Below are 24,872 nucleotides of genomic sequence, written 5' to 3'. Positions count from 1 at the left end.
CAAATAGATGGGGAAACAATGGAAACAGTGACAGCTTTTATTTTGAGGGGCTCCAAAACCACTGCAGATGGTGACTGCAGTCATGAAACTAAAAGATGGTTGCTGCTTGGAAGAAAAGCTCTGATCAACCTAGACAGCATATTAAAAAGCAGAGACAATACTTTGCCAACAAAGTCCTGTCTAGTCAAAGCTATGGCTTTTCCTGTGGTCATGTATGGATATGAGAGTTGGACTATAAAGATAGCTGAGCGCCAAAGAATTGATGCTTTTGAACTGTGGTGTTGGAGAAGACTCTTGAGAGTCCCTTGGACTGCAAGGAGATCTAACCAGTCCATCCTAAAGGAAATCAGTCCTGAATATTCATTGGAAGGACTGATGCTGAAGTTGACACTCGCGTACTTTGGCTACCTGATGTGAAAAACTGACTCATTTGAAAAGACCCTGATGCTGGGAAAGATTGAAGCTGGGAGGAGAAGGGGACAACAGCGGATGAGATGACTGGATGGTATCACCAACTCAATGGGCACAAGTTTGAGCAAGCCCTGGGAGTTGATGGTGGACAGGGAGGCCTGACGTGCTGCAGTCCATGGGGTCACAAAGAGTCGGACATGACTGAGCAACTGAACTGAACTGAAGGAACTGAAGGAAAATCTGTGAATGATGTCTCATCAAATACAGTAATCCCCTATATACAAATGAGTTCCATTCCAAGAGCGCATTCGTAAGTCGAACAGTTAGTCTAGGTACCAAGCAACACAATTGGCTATATAGTACTATACTATATACTGTAATAGGCTATAATACTTTTCACACAAATAATACATTTAAAAAACAGAAAATAAAACATTTTTAATCTTACTGTACAGTACCTTGAGAAGTACAATAGTGTAGTACAACAGCTGACATATTAGGAACTGGCATCCAGTGGACAGGCAAGATGAGTTACCGACTGGAGAGGAGGTGGGAGATGGTAGTTGAAGTACTGTCAGCAGCAGGAGATGGAGGGCAAGCTGCAGTTTCGCTCATGCCTGACGACGGCGCAGGTTCTGCTTCCTTGCTAGCTTCAGTTCTATCTACCCTCTTGAAAAAAGGTCCCGTGATGCCTGGGTAGCAGCTCTTGTTTTCTCATCATAGTCGATGACGTGGCAGCATTGGGTTGCATCTGAAGAGCTGCTGCAACCTTGTGTATCCTTCTACCTTACCATTGCCTGAGTCCAAAATTTCGTCAGCTGTTCCTTGTCTGTCTCTGTTCTTTCTCTGGACCTCCTATTCCATTTTTTTCCCTTGCTCCACTCTCAATTATTTTCACTTTTGTTTCCATCATTATCACTTGGTGTTTCTAAGCAGCACCAGCTACATTACCACTGCTTTTGTGCTTGCTCTTGGACATCCTGGACTTGAAATAAAGATATTGTACTACTGTGCTCCACACACTACTGTACAGTAAAGTACACAGAAACACAGCCACTTGTAGAGGATGCATGCATGTGACGATCTGTGCTAGACATGTGAACTAACTTACATGCGTGGACATGTGAACACACGTTTGCATGTTTGAGGGTTCATATGAAAGGTATTTACTGTAGAGAATATAAATAAAGAGGTAGAATAAAGAAGGAACCAAGTAGAAATTCTGGAGCTGAAAACTATAGTAGCTAGCTGAAACATTCACTGGAAGGATTAACAGCAGATTTGAGCAGGCAAAAGAAAGTTATCTTCAGTAACTTGAAGATGGTTCCATTAACATAATCCAATCTGAGAAATAGAAATTAGAAAGAATGAAAAAACATTAACAGAGTCTCACAAACTATGGTATCAGAAATGCCAAGATTCCCATAATGGCTGTCCCAGAAGGAGATGAGAGAGAAAGCTGCCAAAAGAATAAAAGCTGAAAATGTCCCAAATCTGATGAAAAACATTAATTTACACATTGAAAAGGCTTAATAAACTCCAGTTAGGACAGCCTCAAAGAGATCCATACATAAACTCATAATGATCAAATTGTCAATTGAAAGCAATAAAAAAAAGAAGTAACTCATCACATGATGGCTCAGAGGTTAAAGCGTTTGCCTGCAAGGCGGGAGACCCGGGTTCAGTCCCTGGGTCGGGAAGATCCCCTGGAGAAGGAAATGGCAACCCACTCCAGTATTCTTGCCTGGAGAATCCCATGGATGAAAGAGCCTGGTAGGGTACAGTCCACGGGGTCGCAAAGAGTCGGACACGACTGAGCAACTTCACTTCAGTCAGATTCTTAGGAGCCATAGATGCCAGAGATATTAAAATGACATTCTCAAAATGATGAAAGGAAAAGCTGTGAACCAAGAATTCTGTATCCGGAAATATTTTTCTTCAAAAATGAAAAACAGACTAAGGTGTTCTCAGGTAAGTAATTGAAAGAGTTTGTCACTAAGAAAAATATAGAATTCCTTCTGGTTGCAGTGAAAGAATAGTAGACAGTAACTTGATCAACATGAAGAAATAAAACAGCAGATTTATATGAGTAAATCTAAAGGACAGTATTGTGTATTTTTGTTCCTATCTCTTACATTCTCCTATCCAGTTTAAATTACAGCTGCATGAAGCAATAATGATAAACATGTTCTAGGGCATGCAGTGTATAAAATACATTTTGTGACAGTAACAGCATAAAAGTGGGGAGAAAATGGAGCTATATAGGAGCAAAACTCTTGTATACTATTGACGCTAGTAGTAATTCTAATTAAAATGTTAATAGTCATCCCTAGGGCAATCACTAAGAAAACAACCCAAAAATATTTGGTAAAAGAAATAAAGGAATTAAAATGATATACTAAAAATTACCATTTAACATAAAATGAAGCAATTGTGGAGGAACTGAGGAAGAAAAATTTGTATGACTTATAGAAAATAAATAGCAATTGGCAAATGAAAATCCTTCAGTTCAGTTCAGTTGCTCAGTTGTGTCCGACTCTCTGCGATCCCATGAATTGCAGCATGCCAGGCCTCCCTGTCCATCACCAACTCCCAGAGTTCACTCAAAAGCCTACCTTATCAGTAATTATATTAAATGTAAGTGGATTAAAATCTCGAATTCAAAGGCGGGAATCGGCATGAAAGACTGAAAACACATAAACTACTGTCTACAAAAGACTCAACATTTGACTCAAAGACACAAACATGGTAAAAGTAAAAGCTGGAGAAAGAAATTACACGAAAACAGTAACCAAAAGCGAGCTAGAGTGGCTAAGCCAATACCAGAGAAAATAGACTTTAAAGCAAAAATTGTTGCCGGAGACAAAGAAGTGCAGTTTATGATGATAGAGGGGCCAACTCTTCAAGATGATATGCCAATTATAGACACATATACAGCAAACAATAGAGAGCTGAAATACATAAAACCCCAAAGTACTGAGGGGATAGACAATTCAGCAATAATAGTTTAAAATTTCAGTTCTCCATTCTGAGTGAAGAATGGAACAAAAAGATGTAGCTTAAGAGATTAGAAGGCTGAAGCTGCAGACCAGCTGAATCTCTTTGGGACACTCCGCAACACCGGAAGACTTACTTTTCTCATGTGCTTAGTCGCTCAGTTGTGTCTCCCTCTGCGACCCGATGGACTGTGTGGACCCCATGGACTGTAGCCCACCAGGCTCCTCTGTCCATGAGATTTCCCCAGCAAGAATACTGGAGTGGCTGCCATCTCCTTCTCCAGGGGATCTTCCCAGGGAAGACCCAGGGGTCGAACCCGGGTCTCTTGCATCTCCTGCATTGGCAGGTGGATTCTTCACCAGTTGAGCCAACAGGGAAGCTTTATTCCTCTCAAGTAATACTCTTAAAGATAGATCAAATGTTAAGCTTATATCTCAAAAAATTTAAGTAGGTTGATAATACAAAGTATGCTTTCTGATAGTGGAATGTAAAAGATAATTAACAGAAGGAAATTTGAGAAATTTACAAATAGGTTGAAGTGAATCAACCCACTCGTAAGAGGGATGGCTCAAACAGAATCACAAGGGAGATTGTGAAATACTGTGAGATAGTGAAAATGAAAACAAAGAAAACTTACTGGATGCAATGAAGGCATTGTTCAGTGGAAAACTTACATTAATATTGTAATGATTGTGTTAAAAATAGGGACGGCTCTCAAAAGCCTAGCCTTCTATCTTAGTCTAGAAAAAGAAGAGCAAATTAAACCCAAGTAAATATAAGGAAGAAAATGACTAGAACAGAAATAAGAGAAATGGAGAATCAGAAAAACAAGAGAAAGTCAGTGAAGCCAAAAGTTGGTCCTTTTAGCAGATCAGCAAACTTGACAAACCTTTGGCTGTTCAAGAAAGAAGGAAGATTTAAATTAATAAAATCGGGAATGAAAGAGAAAGATCATTATTGACCTTATAGATATAAAAAGGATTGTAAAGGAATACTATGAGCAATGTTTATATGTCAGTAAATTTGACAAGGTATACAAAGTGAACAAGTTTCTAAAAGGATACAAAGTACCAAAACCATCTCAAGTAGAAATGAACTTTGCAAACAGATGTATAGGCTTCCCTAGTGACTCAGTGATAAAGAAGCTGCCTGCCAATGCAAAAGATGTGAGTTCAATCCCTGGGTCAGGAAGATCCCTTGGAAAAGGAGATGGGAACCCACTCCAGTATTATTGCCTGAGAAATCCCATGGACAAAGGAGCCTGGTGGGCTACAGTCCATGGGGTCACAAAAGAGTCAGATCCGACTGAGCAACTAAACAACAACAAATAGATGTGTAACACGTTAAGAGATTGATCTGGGAATTAAAAGCTTCTCACAATGAAAAACTAAGTCTATACTGGTGAATTCTATCACTTTAAAGAAGTGACTCTTCAATGGAAAAAAAAACTTAGAAAAGAGAAAACACTTCCTAACTTATTCTTTGACATCAATGTTACTCTGATACCCAAACCAAAGACATCATAAGGTAAAAAAACTAGTTAAGTATCATTTACAAATGTAAAAATTCTGGAGAAAGTACTAGTAAATCAAATCCAGCAGTATGTAAAAAAAGATTATACATCCTGATTAAGTGACATTTATCAGGAATGAAAGGTTGACCCAACATACAAAAATCAATCTAATGCAACATATTGGTAGAATAAAGGTGGGGGAACGCCGTAAGATTGTGTCAATAGACAAAATATTTGATAAAATCCAACACCCTTTTGTGATAAAAACACTCAAACTGGGAATAGAAGTGAACTGCCTCAATCTAATAAAAGGGTATCTGTAAGAAATGCACAGCTAACATAATGAGTGGTGAAAGACTGTATGCTTTCCCCAAGGATGTCCACTCTTACCACTTCTATTCAATATTGTACTGGAAATTCAAGCCAGGGCGATTAGATAAGAAAGAGAAATAAAAAGCATCTGTATTAAAAAGAAAAAAGCAAAGCTATCTGTTTGCAGTTGACATGATCTTAGCCCTAAACAATCCATAAAACAACAAAATACAACTATTAGTGTTCACAAGTGAGTTCAACTGATGGCAATCAGTTGTGTAAAATCAATGTGTAAAAAAATACTTGTATTTTATAAACCCTCAATAAACAACCTGAAAATGAAATTGAGTTAAAATTCCACTTAGAATAGCATCAAAATGAATAAAATGCTTAAGAGTAAAATTCATTGAAGAAGTACAAGACTTTTACTGAAAACTAAACTTTTAATGAAGTTAAAGATCTATATTTTTAAGGTGGAAATACTCCCCCAGTCGATCTAAAGATTAACTCAAATCTCCAAAATTCCAGTTTCTTTTTTTGCAGAAATTGTTGTTGGTTCCAAAATTCATATGAAAATGCAAGAGACCCAAAGCAGCCAAAAGAATCTTGGAGAAAAAGTTGGAAGACTCAAATTTCGCAATTTCCAAACTTATTACAAAACTTGAGTAATCAGCTCAGGCAGCAAAAAAAATAATGCCATTTGGAGCAACATGGGTGGACCCAGAGACTGTCACACTGAGTGAAGAAGTCAGGCAGAGAAGCAGAAGCATCTATGACATCCCTTATGTGCAGAATCTAAAAAGAAATGATACAGATGAACTTACTTCCAAAACAGAAACAGACTCACAGAGAACACACTTAGGGTTGCCAGGGGGAAGAATGAGAGGAAAGGACAATTAGGGAGCTTGGGATGGACAGGTATACACTGCTGTTAAAATGGATAACCAACAAGGACCTACTGTGTAGCCCAGGGAGCTCTGCTCAATGTTATGTGGCAGCCTTGATGGGAGGGGAGTTTGGGGGAGAATGGATACCTGTATATATATATATATGGCTGAGTCTCTTTGCTGTCCACCTGAAATTATCACAACATTGTTAGCTGGCTATACTCCAGAACAAAATAAAAAGTTTGGGGACTTGTCTGGCAGTCCAGTGGTTAAGACTATGCCTTCCAATATAGTGTGGGTGTGGGTTCGATCCTGATCAGGGAACTAAGATTCCACATACTGTGGGGTGCAGCCAAAAAGTTTAAAGAAGAATTTAATAAAAATTAATTAATTTTTTAAAAAACTTGAGTAATCGAGGTGATTTGGTACTAGTAAATGAATAAACATATAGGTTAATGAAATAGACTTGATAGTCCAGAAGTAAACAAAGTTTTGAACAAGGGTACCAAGACCATTCAATCAGGACAAAATACTGTTTTCAACTAATGACTCTTGGGCACCACTGGTTATCCGCATGTAAATGAATCATCCTCGCCTCCCACTTCACAGTGTATACAAACATTAACTCAAATGGAGCAGAGACTTAAATGCAAGAGCTAAAACTATAGAACTCTTAGAGGAAAAACACATAGCTATCTGTGTCTGTACCCTTGGTTTTTTAAATATGACGTCAAAAGCTCAAGCAGTCATATAAAAAGTATACAAATTTGACTTCATCGAAATTGACAACTTTTGTATGTCAAAGTACGATGTCACGAAAGTGAAAAGAAAACCCACAGAATAGGAAAGAATAGTTTTCAAATCCTATATCTGAAAAGAACTCTTCTGATTCAATAATAAAAAGTTTAAACACAGGCAAATGGGCTTCCCTGGTGGTTCAGATGGTCAAGAATCTGCCTGCGATGCAGGAGCCCTGGGTTGGGAAGATCCCCTGGAGAAGGGAATGGCTACCCACTCCAGTGCTCTTACCTTGAAATTCCAGGGACAGAAGAGCCTGGTGGGCTGTATAGTCCACAGGGTCACAAAGAGTTGGACACAGCTGAGCAGCTAACACACAAAAGATTTGAATACGTTTTTCCAAGGAAAATACACAAATGGCCAATGAGCATATGGAAAGAAACTCGGCATCACTGGTCATTAGGGAAATGCAGGTCTCGACACAAGGAGATACTCGTTAGGATGGCTGTTATAAAAGGAAGGCAAAGTAATTGTTGGTGAGGTTGTGGAAAAGTTGTAACTCTTGGATTGCTGGTGGGGTTGTTAAAGTGATGCAGCCACTTTGGAAAACAAGTTATCTGTTCCCCAAAATGTACATACAGTTACCATTTGAGCCAGCAATTCCACTCCCAGGTATATATACCCAAAAGAATTGAAAACATGTTCACAGAAAAATTGTTATTCATATTAGTCACAACAGCCCAAATGTCCATCAACTGATGAGCCGCTAAACAAACTGTGGGATATCTATACAATTATTTGATAATGAAAAGGAATGAAGTTCTGATACATACTACAGTTGCCCAACCTTGAAAACACTGTGCCAAGTGAAAAGAAGCCAGACATATAATTTCATTTATATGAAACATCCAGCATAGGCAAATCCATAGAGACAGAAAGTAGTGGTCTCCAGAGACTCGAGGGAGTGGGACTGTGGAGTGACTCCTGATAGATGTGGGATTTCCTTTCGGGTGATGAGAGCTCTGAAGATAGGTAGGGGTGATGGTTGTACAACCTTGTAAATATACTAAAAATCACTGAATTGGATGCTTCAATATGGTGAGTTCTGTGGTATATAAATCTTACTTCAATAAATAAATGCTCTCATTATGACTAGTTTATACCCACTTGATCATGGCATTGTTATGTGCTGTGTAGATTGACTTGAACAACATAATATAGATACAGATACATTTAATAGCAAGATATATAATTAAATATAAAGTAAATATTTCCTCCTTCAGGGCCACTACTGTATGGCCATTAAAATTTTATTGTCAGGTTTATTTTGGTCTAATTTGTATACAGGCTTCCCTGGTGGCTCAGTGGTAAACAGTCCATTGCAGGAGACATGGGTTCAATCCCTAAATGCGGAAGATTCCCCTGGAAAAGGAAATAGCAACCCACTCCAGTGTTCTTGCCTGGGAAATCCCGTGGACAGAGGAGCCTGGTGGGCTACATCCATAGGGTCTTGAGGGAGTTGGACATGACTTAGAAACTAAACAACAACAAATATGTATATACTAAAGTGCTTACCAATAAACTTATTTTATCCTCTTCTGGTGTTGTGAATTATTTGAGAAACATCTCAGTTAAACATTTTGTTTTTAAAGAGCAAGTACAATAATAGTAGGGGACATTTAGGAAAGAGATCCTGGTCAAGTTGACTTTGTGTTCATGACTTATATAACTGCAGCTATCTAAAATTTCTTTGGGAAGTTGAGCAGGTTTGTGAAACACATTGTCACTTATTGAGATTTTTTTTTTTTTTTCAGGTCAAGCAAATCAAGTGGCCAAAGAAGCTGCTAACAGATGGACTGGTATGTATTACAATGGTGATATATACCAGTGTGTTACTACTGGTAAACTAGTCAAACTCTTCTGCACTTTCTAGGGTGTCAAATGCAGAAGCTATTGTGCCTAGTTTTGTTTAAGAAAAGACATTTCTGGAAATGTATGTATTAATCAAGTTTTCATATCTTAAATCATTAAAAACAGTCTTATTATGAGTTATTTTGTAAAGTATGAGACATTTTTGTAAAACAAGTGATTGCTTTCAGTTTAAGTTTTATATAGCTTTTCCCCAATAAATCACTTAGACTAATTACTTAACCTTCATATATATTAATGCAAGATACAACTTTTAAGAGTTTTGTGGAGTGTGAAAGATTTGTCTTCTTGTTCGTAATATTAATTTGTTGAGGACTGACTATGAGCTAGGCATTGTAAAGCCTGTCTATGGTGCATTCTCATTTTATCGCCACAGCAGTCTTGTGAGGTAGATAGGATTATTATCCCTAATTTTAGAGGTGAAACTGAGCCCACTGGGATCCCACAGTCACACAGGTGCTGAGCATTGGAACAAGAATTAGATTTCCGAGTCCAGGCTCTCTTCCACTACACAAGATAGTCTTCTCTGTGTACCTGCTTTCATGTAAATGCCCCATTAATCCATTTGCCAATGGATACACCCTCTGGTGTATGCCAGGAATATTCTAAGAGATGGTAATTTATAGGGTATTAATTATGTGTCTTAAAGTTTAGAAGAAAATTAATAAATAGTGCTTGTTGTGAATTATATACCAGTATGATTACTATTTTTAAAGCCTGTGTGGAAGTTACGCTGATGCTTCTCCAGTATTTAATCATAAAGTAATGGTAATTGGACTTTCCCACCCTGGTAAGTCTTTAGTGCCGCTCTGTGTGTCACTCATCCTGGTTCTGTTTCTGGGAGCGTGTGGATAAGATCGCATTGAGGCCGAGATGCAGAAAGCTTGGAGTGGCTGCCTTACTAAAGTCCAAGGTGGTTAGTCACTGGAAGAACGGGGACTTGAGCCAGATTTCCCTGATTCCATATTCAGGCTTCTGTGCCTCACTGAAAACTTAAGAATCATTTTTCCTCGTCTGTTTTAGAATTAAAATCAATATAACTGGCCTTTGGCTCCTATAAAATTGCAGTCTTACTTATTACAAAGTTATTTCCTAATAGTATGATGCTTTATGAAAAGAGCAGAGAGGGCAAAAACAGCCAACTAACAGTAAATAGAAGGGACCAGTGACATGTGTGCCCAATGAAGTACTAGTAACCAGTAAATGTAGTGACACCGTATAGGTGTGAGAAGTACACAATTTTGAGTGGAAAAAAGGCAAATGGATTTTTTACGTTAAAAGTAAATCAAAAGTTACAAAGTGATTTCCCGCAGTTAACAAGCAGTAGGAACGGGAGGCCTGTGTATATGGTGAGAGAGGAGCTTGACTTTGAAAGGAGTCCTGTTGTGCTCATTATTTACTGTGTGACTCATTGAACCTCTCTGAGCTTGCTTCTTCATCTGTTCAATGTGGATAATATTTGCCTCAACATTTCAGGGGGATTCAGTAAAACAGTCTGTAAGCCCTTTAGCACACCATTAGACACATTGATAAACAAAGACTCCCATTTTTCCTTCCTTTTAAAAAAGTCCTTTTATGTTTTCCCATTGATCGTAAACTTCAAAAATTATAATTTAAAAAAATGTGAACAACTTTTTCCGTTGTGTTACTAGCTGAGAAAGAACCTAAAACTTTTAAAATCATGTAGGAAGGATGATATTTTTAGAAGAGCAGAAACAGCTGTTAAGAACTATATTTCCATTTGAGTTTATGACTTGCTCCTTCCAACATAAAAATGTTATGAAAAAATCATGGAGTTGCATTATACCTCAGAAAACCTTCCTGTTTTCAAAACAAACAAAAAGAAAACATCAGTACTATTTATAACTAAAGATTGTTATATAATTATTAAGATTTGGTTTCTTCATATGAAAAAACTCCTAAAATGTATGTAAAATTGAGCATGTATACTTTTCAGTAGTTCAGTATTGCAGTTTTGTAGAATGAGAAATCAGGATATAAATAGTGTTTTGTGACATTAAGTAACTTTAAATGTGATATATGAAATTACACAAAACCTTGCCTGATAATGAAGATAGTGGAGTTTTTATGACTTTTTATGAGAGACTTCTTGGTGAGTGAGGGGGATAGGTGTTGTGACGTCCTGGTGTAGACCCACGCGTGTGATACTCCCTGTCCTAGTCCTGCCTTTATCCTGTATTTGCCATCATATAAACTAACACAAATTCTACCCCTCTTAAAACTGATTCTTTTTTTAAAAAAATTAAGTTTTCCCAAAGTATACAAGTGGGACCTGGTTAAACTTAAAAGCTTTTGCACAGCAAAGGAAACTATAAACTATAAGCAAGGTAAAAAGACAACCCTCGGAATGGGAGAAAATAACAGCAAATGAAACGACTGACAAAGGATTAATTTCCAAAATATAAAAGCAGCTCATACAACTCAATACCAGGAAAACAAACAATCCAATCAAAAAGTGGAAAAGAGACCTAAACAGACATTTCTCCAAAAAAGACATACAGATGGCTAACAAACACATGAAAAGATGTTCAACATCGCTCATTATTAGAAAAATCAAAATCACAATGAGATATCACCTCACACTGGTCAGAATGGCCAACATCAAAAAGCCTACAAACAATAAATGCTGGAGAGGGTGTGGAGAAAAGGGAATGCTCTTGCATTGTTGGTGGGAATGTAAATTGATACAGCCACTATGGCAGACAGTATGGAGATTCCTTAAAAAACTAGGGCTAAAGCCACCATATGACCCAGCAATCCCACTCCTAGGCATATACCGTGAGAAAACCAAAAGTGAAAAAGACACATGTATCCCACTGTTGATTGCAGCACTGTTTACAATAGCTAGAATATGGAAGCAACCTAGATGCCCATCGACAGATGGATGGATAAAGAAGCTGTGATACATATACACAATGGAACAGCACTCGGCCATTAAAAGGAACGCGTTTGATTCAGTTCTGATGAGGTACATGAACCTAGAACCTATTTTACAGAGTGAAGTGAGTCAGAAAGAGAAAGATAAATACCGTAGTCTAATGCACATATACGGAATCTAGGAAAATAAAGAATTTATTTGCAGGCAGCAGTGGAGAAACAGACATAGAGAATAGACTTACGGACATGGGAGAGGGGAGGAGAGGGTGAGATGTGTGGAAAGAGTAACATGGAAACTTACATTACCATATGTAGAATTGATAGCCAATGGGAATTTGCTGTATGGCTCAGGAAACTCAAACAGGGGCGCTGTATCAGCCTAGAGGGTGGAATGGGGAGGGAGATGGGAGGGAGGTTCAAAAGGGAGAGGATATATGTATATCTATGGCTGATTCATGTTAAGGTTTGACAGAAAACAATAAAATTCCATAAAGCAATCATCCTTCAATAAAAAATAAATTAAGAAAAAAGAAAAAGTTTTTAATCCAATTATAAATGTTTCCACACAACAGAAAAATTGACAGGTATGAACTATCAAAATTGCAGATAACACTGTCTTAAAGGCAGACATCCAGTGGCCCAAAGACATATTGAATCTTGGAGAAGGAAATGGCAGCCCACTCCAGTATTCTTGCCTGGAAAATCCCATGGACGGCAGAGCCTGGTAGGCTATGGGGTCCATGGGGTCACAAAGAGTCGGACATGACTGAGCGACTTCACTTTCACACTGTTTTCCATAGTGGCTGCCCTTTGGGTACCCATAGTGCCCAAGGTTTCCCCTTTCCCCACATCCTTTCCAACATTCATTATCTCTAATTTTTTTTGTCTTTTATCTTCTGCCGTGTTGGCTATTCTGACAAGTGTGAGGTGATATCTCATTGTTTTGGTTTGCATTCCCCTGATGATTAGTGATGTTGGGCACCCTTTTGTGTCCCTGTTGGTCATTTATTTGTCTTCTCTGGAAAAAATGTCTGTTCAGATCTTCTGCTCATTTTTTAGATTGTTTGTTATTTTCCCCCTGAGTCCTGTGAGTTCTTTCTATACTTTGGATATTACCCCCTTATCAGATACATGGTTTGCAAATATTTTATCCCATTCCGAACATTTTCTTTTCATTTTGTTGATTATTTCTTTTGTTGCCTAGAACTTCCTTAGTTTGATATAGTCCAGCTGACTTATTTTTGCTTTGTCATTTGTGCTTAAGGTGTCATTACCAAAAAAATCATTGCCAAGACATTGTAAAGGAGATTTTCTCCCTGTGTTTTCTTCTATGAGTTTTATAGTTTCAGGTCTTATATTCAGCATTTCATCCATTTTGAGTTCATTTTTGTCAGTGGTGTAATCTAGGTGTCCAGTTTTATTTTCTGCACATGGTTATCCAGTTATCCTAGCACCATTCATTGAAGAGACTATCCTTTCCCCATTGAGTATTCTTGGTCAAATATTAGTTGGCCATATATGTATGGGTTTATTTCTGAGCTCTCTATTCTGTTCCATTGATGTATATATCTGTTATTATGCCAGTATCATACTGTTTGGAATACTATACTTTGTAGTATAGTTTGAAATCAGCAAGTCTGATGCCTACAGTTTTGTTCTTTCTCAGGATTACTTTACCTATTCAGGGTCCTTTGTGGTTTCATGTGAATTTTAGGACTGTTTGCTGTATTGCTGTGAAAAAAAAGGGCATTGGAATTTTGATAGATATTGCATTGAATATATAAATGGCTTTGGGTAGTATGAACAACATTAATTCTTCTAATCCATGAACACAGGATATTTTTCCATTTGTTTGTGTCTTCTTTAATTTCTTTCATCAGAGTCTTGTAGTTTTCAGTATACATATCTTTTACCTTCTTGGTTAAATTTATTCCAGATTATTTCATTGTTTTTGATGCTATTGTGAATGAGATATTTTCCCCAAAATATTCTCTTCTTAATGTATAGAAATATAATTAATTTCTGTATGTTGATTTTATATCCTTCAACTTTACTAAATTTCATTAGCTATAAAAAAAAAGACATATTGAATCAGTCACTTGATTCATTAAGAATTGTGTAGAGAGGCTTTTTGTTTGTTTGTTTGTTCTTCATCTTTGAAGGTTTATAGAGTGGTTTCTTGCCCTCACGTGACCCAGTATCCTTCCTGCAGAGGCTCCAGCCTCACTGTAGTGCCTGTTTCCTCCTCCTCTCCTGATCCCGGCTTGAAATCCATACCTCCAAGGTTCCTGCAGTGCCGCAGCTGTCCTCTTATTTTCTGCAAGTCTTTCTGTATACTTAGAGTCTCATAGAGTCTGGAAACAGTACATATAACACTTGATCTTTTATCTCTAACATACATATCACTTTGGAATTGTTTCGTGTTAATTTTTCTCTTTCTTGTGTCAATTTGAAGGCATAGGCTCTTTATGTTCTGCAAGACCTGTAATATACTTAATAACTGTCTTATGTAGCAGTATTTGTTGGTGACTCTCAAGAATGCATAGGTTATGCAGACATCACCCAAATTAAACAGATCATTCTAGAGTACCTCATGCTATTAGTTTTCTCACTTAGGTTCTTATGGAAAGTAGAGATTTGGTTTAGATTGTTACATAAAGATTTGTTTTAGTATCTGTTGATATTCTATGCCATGAATATCAATGAAACTAAGCCATGCCATGTGGGGCCACCCAAGAAGGGCGGGTCATGGTGGAGAGGTCTGACAGAATGTGGTCCACTGGAGAAGGGAATGGCAAACCACTTTAGTATTCTTGCCTTGTGAACCCCATGAACAGTATGAAAAGGCAAAATAATAGGATACTGAAAGAGGAACTCCCCAGGTCAGTAGGTGCCCAGTATGCTACTGGAGATCAGTGGAGAAATAACTCCAGAAAGAATGAAGGGATGGAGCCAAAGCAAAAACAATACCCAGTTGTGGATGTGACTGCTGATAGAAGCAAGGTCCGATGCTGTAAAGAGCAATATTACATAGGAACCTGGAATGTGAGGTCCATGAATCAAGGCAAATTGGAAGTGATCAAACAGGAGATGGCAAGGGTGAATGTCAACATTCTAGGAATCAGTGAACTAAAATGGACTGGAATGGGTGAATTTAACTCAGATGACCATTATATCTACTACTGTGGGCAGGAATCCCTCAGAAGAAATGGAGTAGCCATTATGGTCAACAAGAGTCCGAAATGCAGTACTTGGATGCAGTCTCAAAAAGGACAGAGTGATCTCTGTTCGTTTCCAAGGCAAACCATACCATCACAGGAGTCTAAGCCTATGCCCCAACCAGTAACACTGAAGAAGCTGAAGTTGAACAGTTCTGTGAAGACCTACAAGACCTTTTAGAACTAACACCCAAAAAAGATGTTCTTTTCATTATAGGGGACCGGAATGCCAAAGTAGGAAGTCAAGAAACACCTGGGGTAACAGGCAAATTTGGCCTTGGAATATGGAATGAAGCTGGGCAAAGGCTAACAGAGTTTTGCCAAGAGAACGCATTGGTCGTAGCAAACACCCTCTTCCAACAACATGGGAAGATTCTACACATGGACATCACCAGATGGTCAACACTGAAATCAGATTGATTATATTATTTTCAGCCAAAGATGGAGAAGCTGTATACAGTCAGCAAAAACAAGACCAGGAGCGGACTGTGGCTCAGATCATGAACTCTTTATTGCCAAATTCAGACTGAAATTGAAGAAAGTAGGGAAAATCGCTAGACCATTCAGGTATGACCTAAATCAAATCCCTTATGATTATACAGTGGAAGTGAGAAATAGATTTAAGGGACTAGATCTGATAGATAGAGTGCCTGATGAACTATGGAATGAGGTTCGTGACACTGTACATGAGACAGGGATTAAGACCATCCCCAAGAAAAAGAAGTGCAAAAAAGTAAAATGGCTGTCTGGGGAGGCCTTCCAAATAGCTGTGAAAAGAAGACAAGCAAAAAGCAAAGGAGAAAAGGAAAGATATAAGCCTCTGAATGCAGAGTTCCAAAGAATAGCAAGAAGAGATAAGAAAGCCTTCCTCAGCGATCAATGCAAAGAAATAGTGGAAAACAACAGAATGGGAAAGACTAGAGATCTCTTCAAGAAAATGAGAGATTCCAAGAGAACATTTCATGCAAAGATGAGCTCGATAAAGGACAAAAATGGTATGGACCTAATAGAAGCAGAAGATATTAAGAAGACGTGGCAAGAATACACAGAACTACAAAAAAGATCTTCACAACCCAGATAATCACAATGGTGTGATCACTCACCTAGAGCCAGACATCCTGGAATGTGAAGTCAAGTGGGCCTTAGAAAGCATCCCTACGAACAAAGCTAGTGGAGGTGATGGAATTCCAGTTGAGCTATTTCAAATCCTGAAAGATAATGCTGTGAAAGTGCTGCACTCAATATGCCAGCAAGTTTGGAAAACTCAGCAGTGGCCACAGGACTGGAAAAGGTCAGTTTTCACTCCAGTCCCAAAGAAAGGCAATGCCAAAGAATGTTCAAACTACCACACAGTTGCACTCATCTCACATGCTAGTAAAGGAATGCTCAAAGTCTCCAAGCCAGACTTCAATAATACGTGAACCGTGAACTTCCTGATGTTCAAGCTGGATTTAGAAAAGGCAAAGGAACCAGAGATCAAATTGCCAACATCCGCTGGATCATGGAAAAAGCAGGAGAGTTCCAGAAAAACATCTATTTCTGCTTTATTGACTATGCCTTTGACTGTGGATCACAATAAACTGGAAAATTGTGAAAGAGATGGGAATACCAGACCACCTGACCTGCCTCTTAGGAAACCTATATGCAGGTCAGGAAGCAACAGTTAGAACTGGACATGGAACAACAGACTGGTTCCAAATAGGAAAAGGAGTACGTCAAGGCTGTATATTGTCACCCTGCTTTTGGCCACCTCATGCGAAGAGTTGACTCATTGGAAAAGACTCTGATGATGGGAGGGATTGGGGGCAGGAGGAGAAGGGGACGACAGAGGATGAGATGGCTGGATGGCATTACTGACTTGATGAACGTGAGTCTGAGTGAACTCCAGGAGTTGGTGATGGACAGGGAGGCCTGGCGTGCTGCAGTTCATGGGGTCGCAAAGAGTTAGACACGACTGAGCGACTGAACTGAACTCAACAGAGCACCTCATGAGAAACGCTGGGCTGGAAGAAACACAAGCTAGAATCAAGATTGCTGGGAGAAATATCAGTCACCTCAGATGCAGATGACACCACTCTTATGGCAGAAATTGAAGAGGACCTAAAAAGCCTCTTGATGAAAGTGAAAGAGGAGAGTGAAGAAGTTGGCTTAAAGCTCAACATTCGAAAACGAAGATCATAGCATCTGGTCCCATCACTTCATGGGAAATAGATGGGGAAACAGTGGAAACAGTGTCAGACTTAATTTTTTTGGGCTCCAAAGTCACTGCAGATGGTGACTGCAGCCATGAAATTAAAAGACACTTATTCCTTGAAAGAAGAGTTATGACCAACCTAGATAGTATATTCAAAAGCAGAGACCTTACTTTGCCAACAAAGGTCCATCTAGTCAAGGCTGTGCTTTTTCCAGTGGTCATGATGGATGTGAGAGTTGGACTGTGAAGAAAGCTGAGCGCCGAAGAATTGATGCTTTTGAACTGTGTTGTTGGAGAAGACTCTTGAGAGTGCCTTGGACTGCAAGGAGATCCAACCAGTCCATTCTAAAGGAAATCAGTCTTGGGTGTTCTTTGGAAGGACTGATGCTGAAGCTGAAACTCCCATACTTTGGCCACCTCATATGAAGAGTTAACCAGTTGGAAAAGACTCTGATGCTGGGAGAAATTGGGCGCAGGAGGAGAAGGGGACGACTGAGGATGAGATGGCTGGATGGAATCACCGACTTGATGGACATGAGTCTGAGTGAACTCCGGGCGTTGGTGATGGACAGGGAGGCCTGGCGTGCTGCGATTCATGGAGTCGCAAAGAGTCGGACACAACTGAGCGACTGAACTGAACTGATATTCTATAACAATTAAAGAAATCAGAATATTTTATTAACATTCTATTTGATATAGCAGTATTCACCTTAGCAGTTAACTTTATTCAAACTATTTAATTATTATTACTTGATACTTGGAATTCAGCTTCCTGAAACAGTATTCTTAAAAGTGATCAAACTCCATATAATAACTTCCTAATGATACCATACAGTATAACAGTATACTTCAGACCAGGTGACTTAACTAAAGAAATTGATTTTCTCACAGTTCTGGAGGCTGAACGTCCAGAACCATGGTGTCGGCAGGCGTGGTGTCCTGAGTCCTCTCTCCCCGTGGCTTGTAGATGGCCGGCTTCTTCCGTGTCCTTGCAGAGCTTTCCAGTGCCTGTCCCTGGCGTCTCAGTGTGTCCACTTTCCTCTTCTTGCAACACTACCAGTTAAATCGGATCAGGGTCCACCCCAGGTTTTAATTTAATCACCTCTTTAAAGACCCAGTTTCCAAATACAGTCACATTCTGAGGGAGCTTTGGAGGAAGTGCTAATTCAGCCAACAACACTCCAAAAGAACCTATTTTAACCCTTCATTTCATTATCACTACTAACACAGTGCTTCACGTTTTAAGGAGCACTATGAACCGGAAAGTTGTATACCGTGGTTTTTATATGTTTATAGTCAGTACATATTCCTTATAAAGATGGTATATGTACATTAAACAGAATATTTAAAATTAAAAAAGGAAACTCACCGTCATTCCTGTTCTCTAAGCGCTGCCATAGTGACCACACTGGTACTGCCTTGCATAGCCACCCTTCTGGGTGATCGGACATGTAGATTACTTGAATTTTTTTCTTTCGTTACACTGAGATGAAGATTTGATCATAAATCTTGGTGCACAGTTGGTTTTATTTCCTTCGGGTCCCCTTAGATCGATGTAACACTTTTTTCGGTGGTTAGATGCCCTTAAATTCCCTAGGAGACATTACGGCTATATCTGCTCCTTTTAGCCTTCAGTGACCCCCTCCCTCCTCTTCACCCCTGCTCCCTAGCCTGGCTGTCTAGAAGCCACTTCTGTGCTGGGGGAGGGAAGAAAAGGGGTGCCCTCTGGGACAGGAGCAGCTCTAATTCCTGAGGTAACAGAACCCTACCTCTGCTCTGGAGATGTTAAAGAGGCACCATCAGCCTCTCCCTGTCTTTGGATTATTCTTTAAGTCAGGTATTCTTTAGTGGCAACTGATTTACTGAATTTTTTGAATATGAAATCTGTTTATTCAAAACAATCACTAATATTTTCTTTATTCTGAAAGTTAATTGTCATTACTCTTGAAGATGGGTTTCCCTGGTGGCTTTGTGGTAAAGAACCCACCTGCAGTGCAGGAGATGTGGGTTCGATCCCTGGATCAGGTATATCCCCTGGAGAAGGAAACGGCAACGCACACCAGTGTTCTTTCCCAGGAGATCCCACGGACAGAGGAGCCTGGCGGGCTGTAGTCCATGGGGTCACAAAAGAGTTGGACATGACTTGGCGACCAAACAACAATAACTCTTGAAAATACAGACATTTCCTTATTTTGGTACTTCTAAAATAATAGAAATTTTTTTTCAATGAGTATAATTATATTTGAAATTTTATGATTATGTTTCCAACTCTCAAAAATATTTCTCAATTTTCTTTATAGATAACATATTTGCCATAAAATCTTGGGCCAAAAGAAAATTTGGATTTGAAGAAAATAAAATTGATAAAAATTTTGGAATTCCAGAAGACTTTGACTACATAGACTAAAACGTTCCGTGTTGTTGTTGATGGTGAAGGAGCTATGTGCTTGTGAATATGTAAATTTTTATACTATCCAGCTAAATGTACTGAATTGTCATTTACCTGTAATTGTCTTTATCGTTTTGTTAATTTTAAATAAAGTACAGAGTGTGGATGTTGTCACTGTTTTTGATTCTCCTCAGTGCTCATCAGAGTTAGGAGAATGCAAGTAAAGTCTGTTACGCTTACCAATAATTTTTTTTTAATAGATCAAAGCCATCATGACATAACATTTTTTAGTTTTATTCAAATATTAAGAACTAAAGGTACTTCTGAAGACTGTATTATACATGCTTGGAAATAACTTTCAAAACTAATGGCTACCTTACTATTAATATTTCTCAGTATTTAGTGGAAAATGTGTCTGATTGAGTCTCAGTATATTGCATCATATTTGCAAATTTCCCACAGGAAGAAATACAGAAAGTTGATGTTCCTTAAATTTAGAGTTAGGTAGTAATTCCTCAAACATGAAAGCTGCGTTTTTTTAATGTTTGATGCCTTTCTGCTGTAAAGAACAAAACATGCCCTTTGTCCTAATTTATACACTTGTAAGATGATATAGTGGTGTTAGTATAGCATGCATACTCAGCTAGAGTTCAGGGATTTTTTTTTTTTTTCCATCTACCTTCAAAAAAGAGTAGGTTAAAAATAATGTATGTCTCGTGTGTATATCTTTTTCCAGTTCAACTTTGGCATTTAGGGTATTTGCAAGGACAAACTTAAAGAAAAGAAATATCATACTAATCAGAAAAAAAAGACTAATGTGTGTAATGCCTTTTGCATACATGCCTTAATTTTTCTTCACACAGTCCAATTTTGATGTTCTTTTAAGTAATTTGGATGAGGTACTCCATATGTTTGAAGTGACCCAGATGGTATCCACACCATTTGTTAGTGAATCTGGTCTTTGAATTGTGCTGAGTTGCCAGGGGCCTACTTAATCACTTCCTGGATGTGAGCGGGGAGCTTACTGGTCCAACTTTGTTCTCAAGGCCAGTTTATGTTGCCTTAGGGCAATAGCTCTTCTCGCAGGAGAAAGTATTTGATGTAAGAGACAAAGGACAAAAAATAAAAATAACCCATCATAAGCCCTTCCCTAATATACTAATGGGAATTCCAAAGTTTCTCAGACCTCGTTTGCTGTTTCTTAGAAAAGATGCTTCTGGGAATTCCCTGGCAGTCTGGTGGTTGAGGCTTCCCAGGTGGCGCTAGTGGTGGAGAACCCGCCTGCCAACATAGAAGACGGAAGTACAGGTTCCATCCCTGCATCGGGAAGGTGCCCTGGAGGCATGCCAGGCCACTCCAGTACTCTTGCCTGGCGAATCCCATGGACAGAGGAGCCTGGCAGCTACAGTCCACAGGGTCACAAGGAATCAGACACGACTGAAGCGATTTCGCATCCCTGCATGCCAGTGGTTAGGAGACTGTGCTCTTCCTGCTGAGGGCCCAGGCCGGATCCCTGGTCAAACTAAGGGAACAAAGATCCCATGAGCTGCACGGCATGGCCAAAAAAATTTTTTTAATTAAAAGGTACTTTCCTCTTTAGAGAGAAGGTATATATGTTCAAAAAGAAAGCCATTTCTAATCGCTTAAAAGATTCTATTTCATAAATATTTAGGTAGCTTCAACATATTTATTTTTACTATCTTATGGGGCTAGCCTGAGAATCACTTCTTAGCATTTGCCTAAGATCAAGTGTAGTATGGAGGCTTCTCAGGTGGCACAGTGGTAAAGAATCTGCCTGCCAGTACAGGAGACACGAGACAGAGGTTTGATCTCTGGGTTGGGACGGGGAATAAAAAATGACAACCCACTCCAGTATTCTTGCCTGAAAAATTCCATGGACAGAGGAGCCTGGTGGGCTACAGTCCATGGGGTCATGAAGAGTTGGATGCAACTGAGCAACAGCCTGAGAATGATTGAGATGGAGTCTCTTCAGGAGCCCCCCAGAGACTGTGGTACCCTCCTAAGCCAGCAGTGGGCTAGTAGATGTTTAGCTAAACCAAGTCTTTGGAAAGGGAGTTGGGGCCTGGTTTATAGAATGTGCCTATTTGTGTGATGTAAATACACCCAGCATAGAGAATTTCAGAGTACCAACGTGATGGCAGTGCCGGGTTGGAGAAAGATGCTGGATATCATGTAGTCTTTTTACCGTGCAGGTACAGTAGATGTGAATCCCCTAGAGCATAGATGAGGGTAAAATGTAAGATAATTAGGGAGCGATGAGTTTTTAGTTTTAGTACTACTGTTTTTAATGCGTAGCTTATGTGGTTTCATCTTTGAGATGGCTGGATTAACAGCTGGCCCACTGTTACTAACTGTTGGCTTGCCTACTGTAGCACCTCACGGTTCTTAATCTTGCAGAGCTGCTTTTGAGTTTGTTCTTCCCTGAAATTAGAGACATTGATTAAGAAGCCCAGGGACACTGGTCCAGCAAAACTCTAGGTAATCCTTAGTCCTGGGTTGGTTTTGTAATTGACCTGAAGACTGAGGACAACTTCGGTAGACCTAGAGTCAAATTGCTAGTGATTCAGGATCAAATCTGATTCAGTATTGTATGATTGACACTCCCGATGTCATTTCAATGAATTGTGAAGTTTAAAAGGCATTTGAGAGATGATTTCCATCTTAACAACCTTCTTCACATGTAGTTATTAAAATCTCACGACCTATCTTTTAAAGAACCCTAGGAAAAATTTTACAGTCTCCTAATGAGTTTCAATTTTCCGGGCCAGGTCAGATCACTGAAATGTCACTTCTGAGGCTGGGCCAGGAACAAAGAAATCCCTAAGGATGAACTGGATACCACTTTTCCTCTGATGTTTGCTGCATCATTAGTCTAATAGGATTAGGAAGTTCTTGGCCTGTCTCAGAAATTGATACTATTACCCTAAACTTTATTAAACATGATTCTAAGGGATTAGAAAAGGCAAGTACAGCCAAGAAGCAAGAACCACTCTAATAATTCTTGATCAGAAAAATCTAAATTGTAAACCCAATAATACTGTTTTTTGGGTTTTTTGTTTGTTTAAGAACACGATTGGAATAAAATAGAAACCATTTTCCTGCTAATATGCCATCGTAAGAGCAGTTACAATGGGACAGGTGATGGGAGGGTGTCTCAAAATTGCACATAAATCCCCTTTCAGGACGTGCTTCCTGAATACTGTCTGTATGCTAGGAGGAAAACGTACTGCATTATCAACTCTCCCACTGCAGTGAATTTATATTATACTTTCTCCAGCTTGATTTTTAAAAAATTATTTGTAAGAGATAAGAGGCCAGGTGATGTGACTATCTTTGAATCTCAAGGCTAATGATTTCTATGAACCAAGAATGGCAAACTACCATCCCAGGAGCCCACTTCAAGGCCCATTGTTTACAGCCCTGGAGCTAAGAACGCCTTTTTACACTTTTTAAATGATGTAAACATAGGAATAAGCAACAGAGGTGGTATGTAGCCTACAAAACCTGAACTATTTACCAGCTGAACCTTTACAGAAAAAGTTTGTCAACTTTCAAAAGATCAGAAGCGGACAGCCTGTGGTCTAGATAGACATGCAAGGCATGTTTTGCCTAACCTGTATTTTACTTTTCATTTAAATTGGTTGTCAACACAGTCACATGTAAAACGTCACGTGCATTTCTAGCTTCTTTTGAAAACTGAATGATTCAGCAACCCCCATGGCAGCACATCTGCTGGAGGTGAGAGGACTGACTCGGGTGGCGAGTTCAGTTCTTAGAGGAATGCTGAGTACAGCTTTCTTCCTGAAGTCACTCTTCTGTTCCAAGGTGACAAACTGATTTGAGATCAAACTTTAGTTTCAACTTTTCAAGTTCGAGAAGAAAAATCCTGGTGCCATTTTTTGTATTAAATGTTTAAACTAACATAGAACTGGCATCTTGATGATGAAACATTCTATGCACAAACAAGCGATGTCTTTCCCGATGCTCAAACATGCTTTTAGTGTTTCCTATAGACGGGCTCCCCTGCTGACTCGGACAGTAAACAGTCTGCCTGCATTGCGGGAGACCTGCATTCAATCCCTGGGTCAGGAAGATCCCCTGGAGAAGGGCATGGTAACCCACTCCAGTATTGTGGCCTGGGGAATTCATGGATAGAAGAGCCTGGGGGGCTGCAGGCCATGGGGTCGCAAAGAGTCAGACACAACTAAGCAACTAACACACTTGTTTTTCCAGTGGTTTTATAGTTTTCTTCATATAAAATTTTTACATTTCTTAAATGTATTCCTAAGTATTTTATCTTTTATTGCCATTTTAAATGGAGTTTTTTCTAACTGGTTATTTATGTATCTGAAGGCTGTTTTGCATATTAATTTTGCATCCTGCCATCTTGCTAAATTCTTTTTTGATTTTGTTTTTTAATTAATTCTCCAAAGTTTTCCAGATATCCTATCATATCATATTCAAATAGGCATAGTTTTAATTCTTTTCTCATTGTTTTCTCTTACCTGGTTGCATTGGCCAATACCACTCATAAAACTGTAGTAGAGGCAGGAACATCTGTCTTATTTCTGACTTCAGTAGGAACACCTTATAATTCTGCATTAACTAAAATGCTGGCCTTTAATTGGTAATGTTAAGGAAATACCCTGTTTTCTCAAGAATTTGTATCAGGAATGCTTGTTAACTTTGTTGAAGTTTTTCCCCATCTATGAAGATAAGCATACGATCTTTCTTTTAAAATCTATTAATAAGGTGAATGATATAATAAATTTTTCACTCAACTATCTGTACCTTCCTGGCATAAAACCTACTTAGCCATGGTGAATTATTTTCTTAATGTGATATTAGAGTTAGATATTATATAGATGTTAATAGTTTATTTAGAGTTTTTGCATCAATATTCACAAGTGATACTGGTCTATAATTTTTTTTTATGTGCTATCTCTACAGGTTTGGATATCAGTGTTTTACTAATGTTAATCCTTCTTAAAAAGGATTTGCAAGTTTTCTTTCATCTGCTCTGAAACAGTTTATTTAACACTGGGATTACCTGGCTTCTAAAGATATTCAACTATAATTTTCAACAACAAAACCAAAAATTGGATCATTCTGAACATATGAATCAATGCTATTTTGCTTTTCACTTAAGAGTTTGAAAATTTTGTTCAAAAAACTTGTTTTACTTGCTATATATTGTTTATTCATAAAGATGTACTAAGATTCATAGACATTTGGTTTGTTTTCAGCTGCATGCTATTTCAGACGGTATTTTCATAGAACATTGCCAAACATCTGTTTGTGCATTCATGGGAGTTCTTGACAAGAGAAAAAGAGAAGCTCTTTTGAGTTTGTTTTTTACTCAAGA

General features: G+C 38.7%; 1 protein-coding gene across 1 annotated transcript in view; it reads left to right on the top strand.

Moving 5' to 3' along the window:
• The window catches only part of MND1 (meiotic nuclear divisions 1), a 77,763-nt gene extending 58,259 nt beyond the window's left edge, over positions 1 to 19,504 (top strand). The window contains exons 7-8 of the mRNA XM_052655047.1: positions 8,673 to 8,717; positions 19,398 to 19,504. Coding sequence (XP_052511007.1) covers positions 8,673 to 8,717; positions 19,398 to 19,504 — 152 coding nt within the window. The remainder of the gene's footprint in view (positions 1 to 8,672; positions 8,718 to 19,397) is intronic.
• The last annotated feature ends 5,368 nt before the right edge of the window (positions 19,505 to 24,872 follow it).

The sequence above is a fragment of the Budorcas taxicolor genome, chromosome 17 (assembly GCF_023091745.1).
Source record: "Budorcas taxicolor isolate Tak-1 chromosome 17, Takin1.1, whole genome shotgun sequence".
Lineage (NCBI taxonomy): Eukaryota > Metazoa > Chordata > Mammalia > Artiodactyla > Bovidae > Budorcas > Budorcas taxicolor.
Note: the sequence above shows the minus strand (reverse complement) of the source record. Positions and strands in the feature narration are given on the sequence as shown.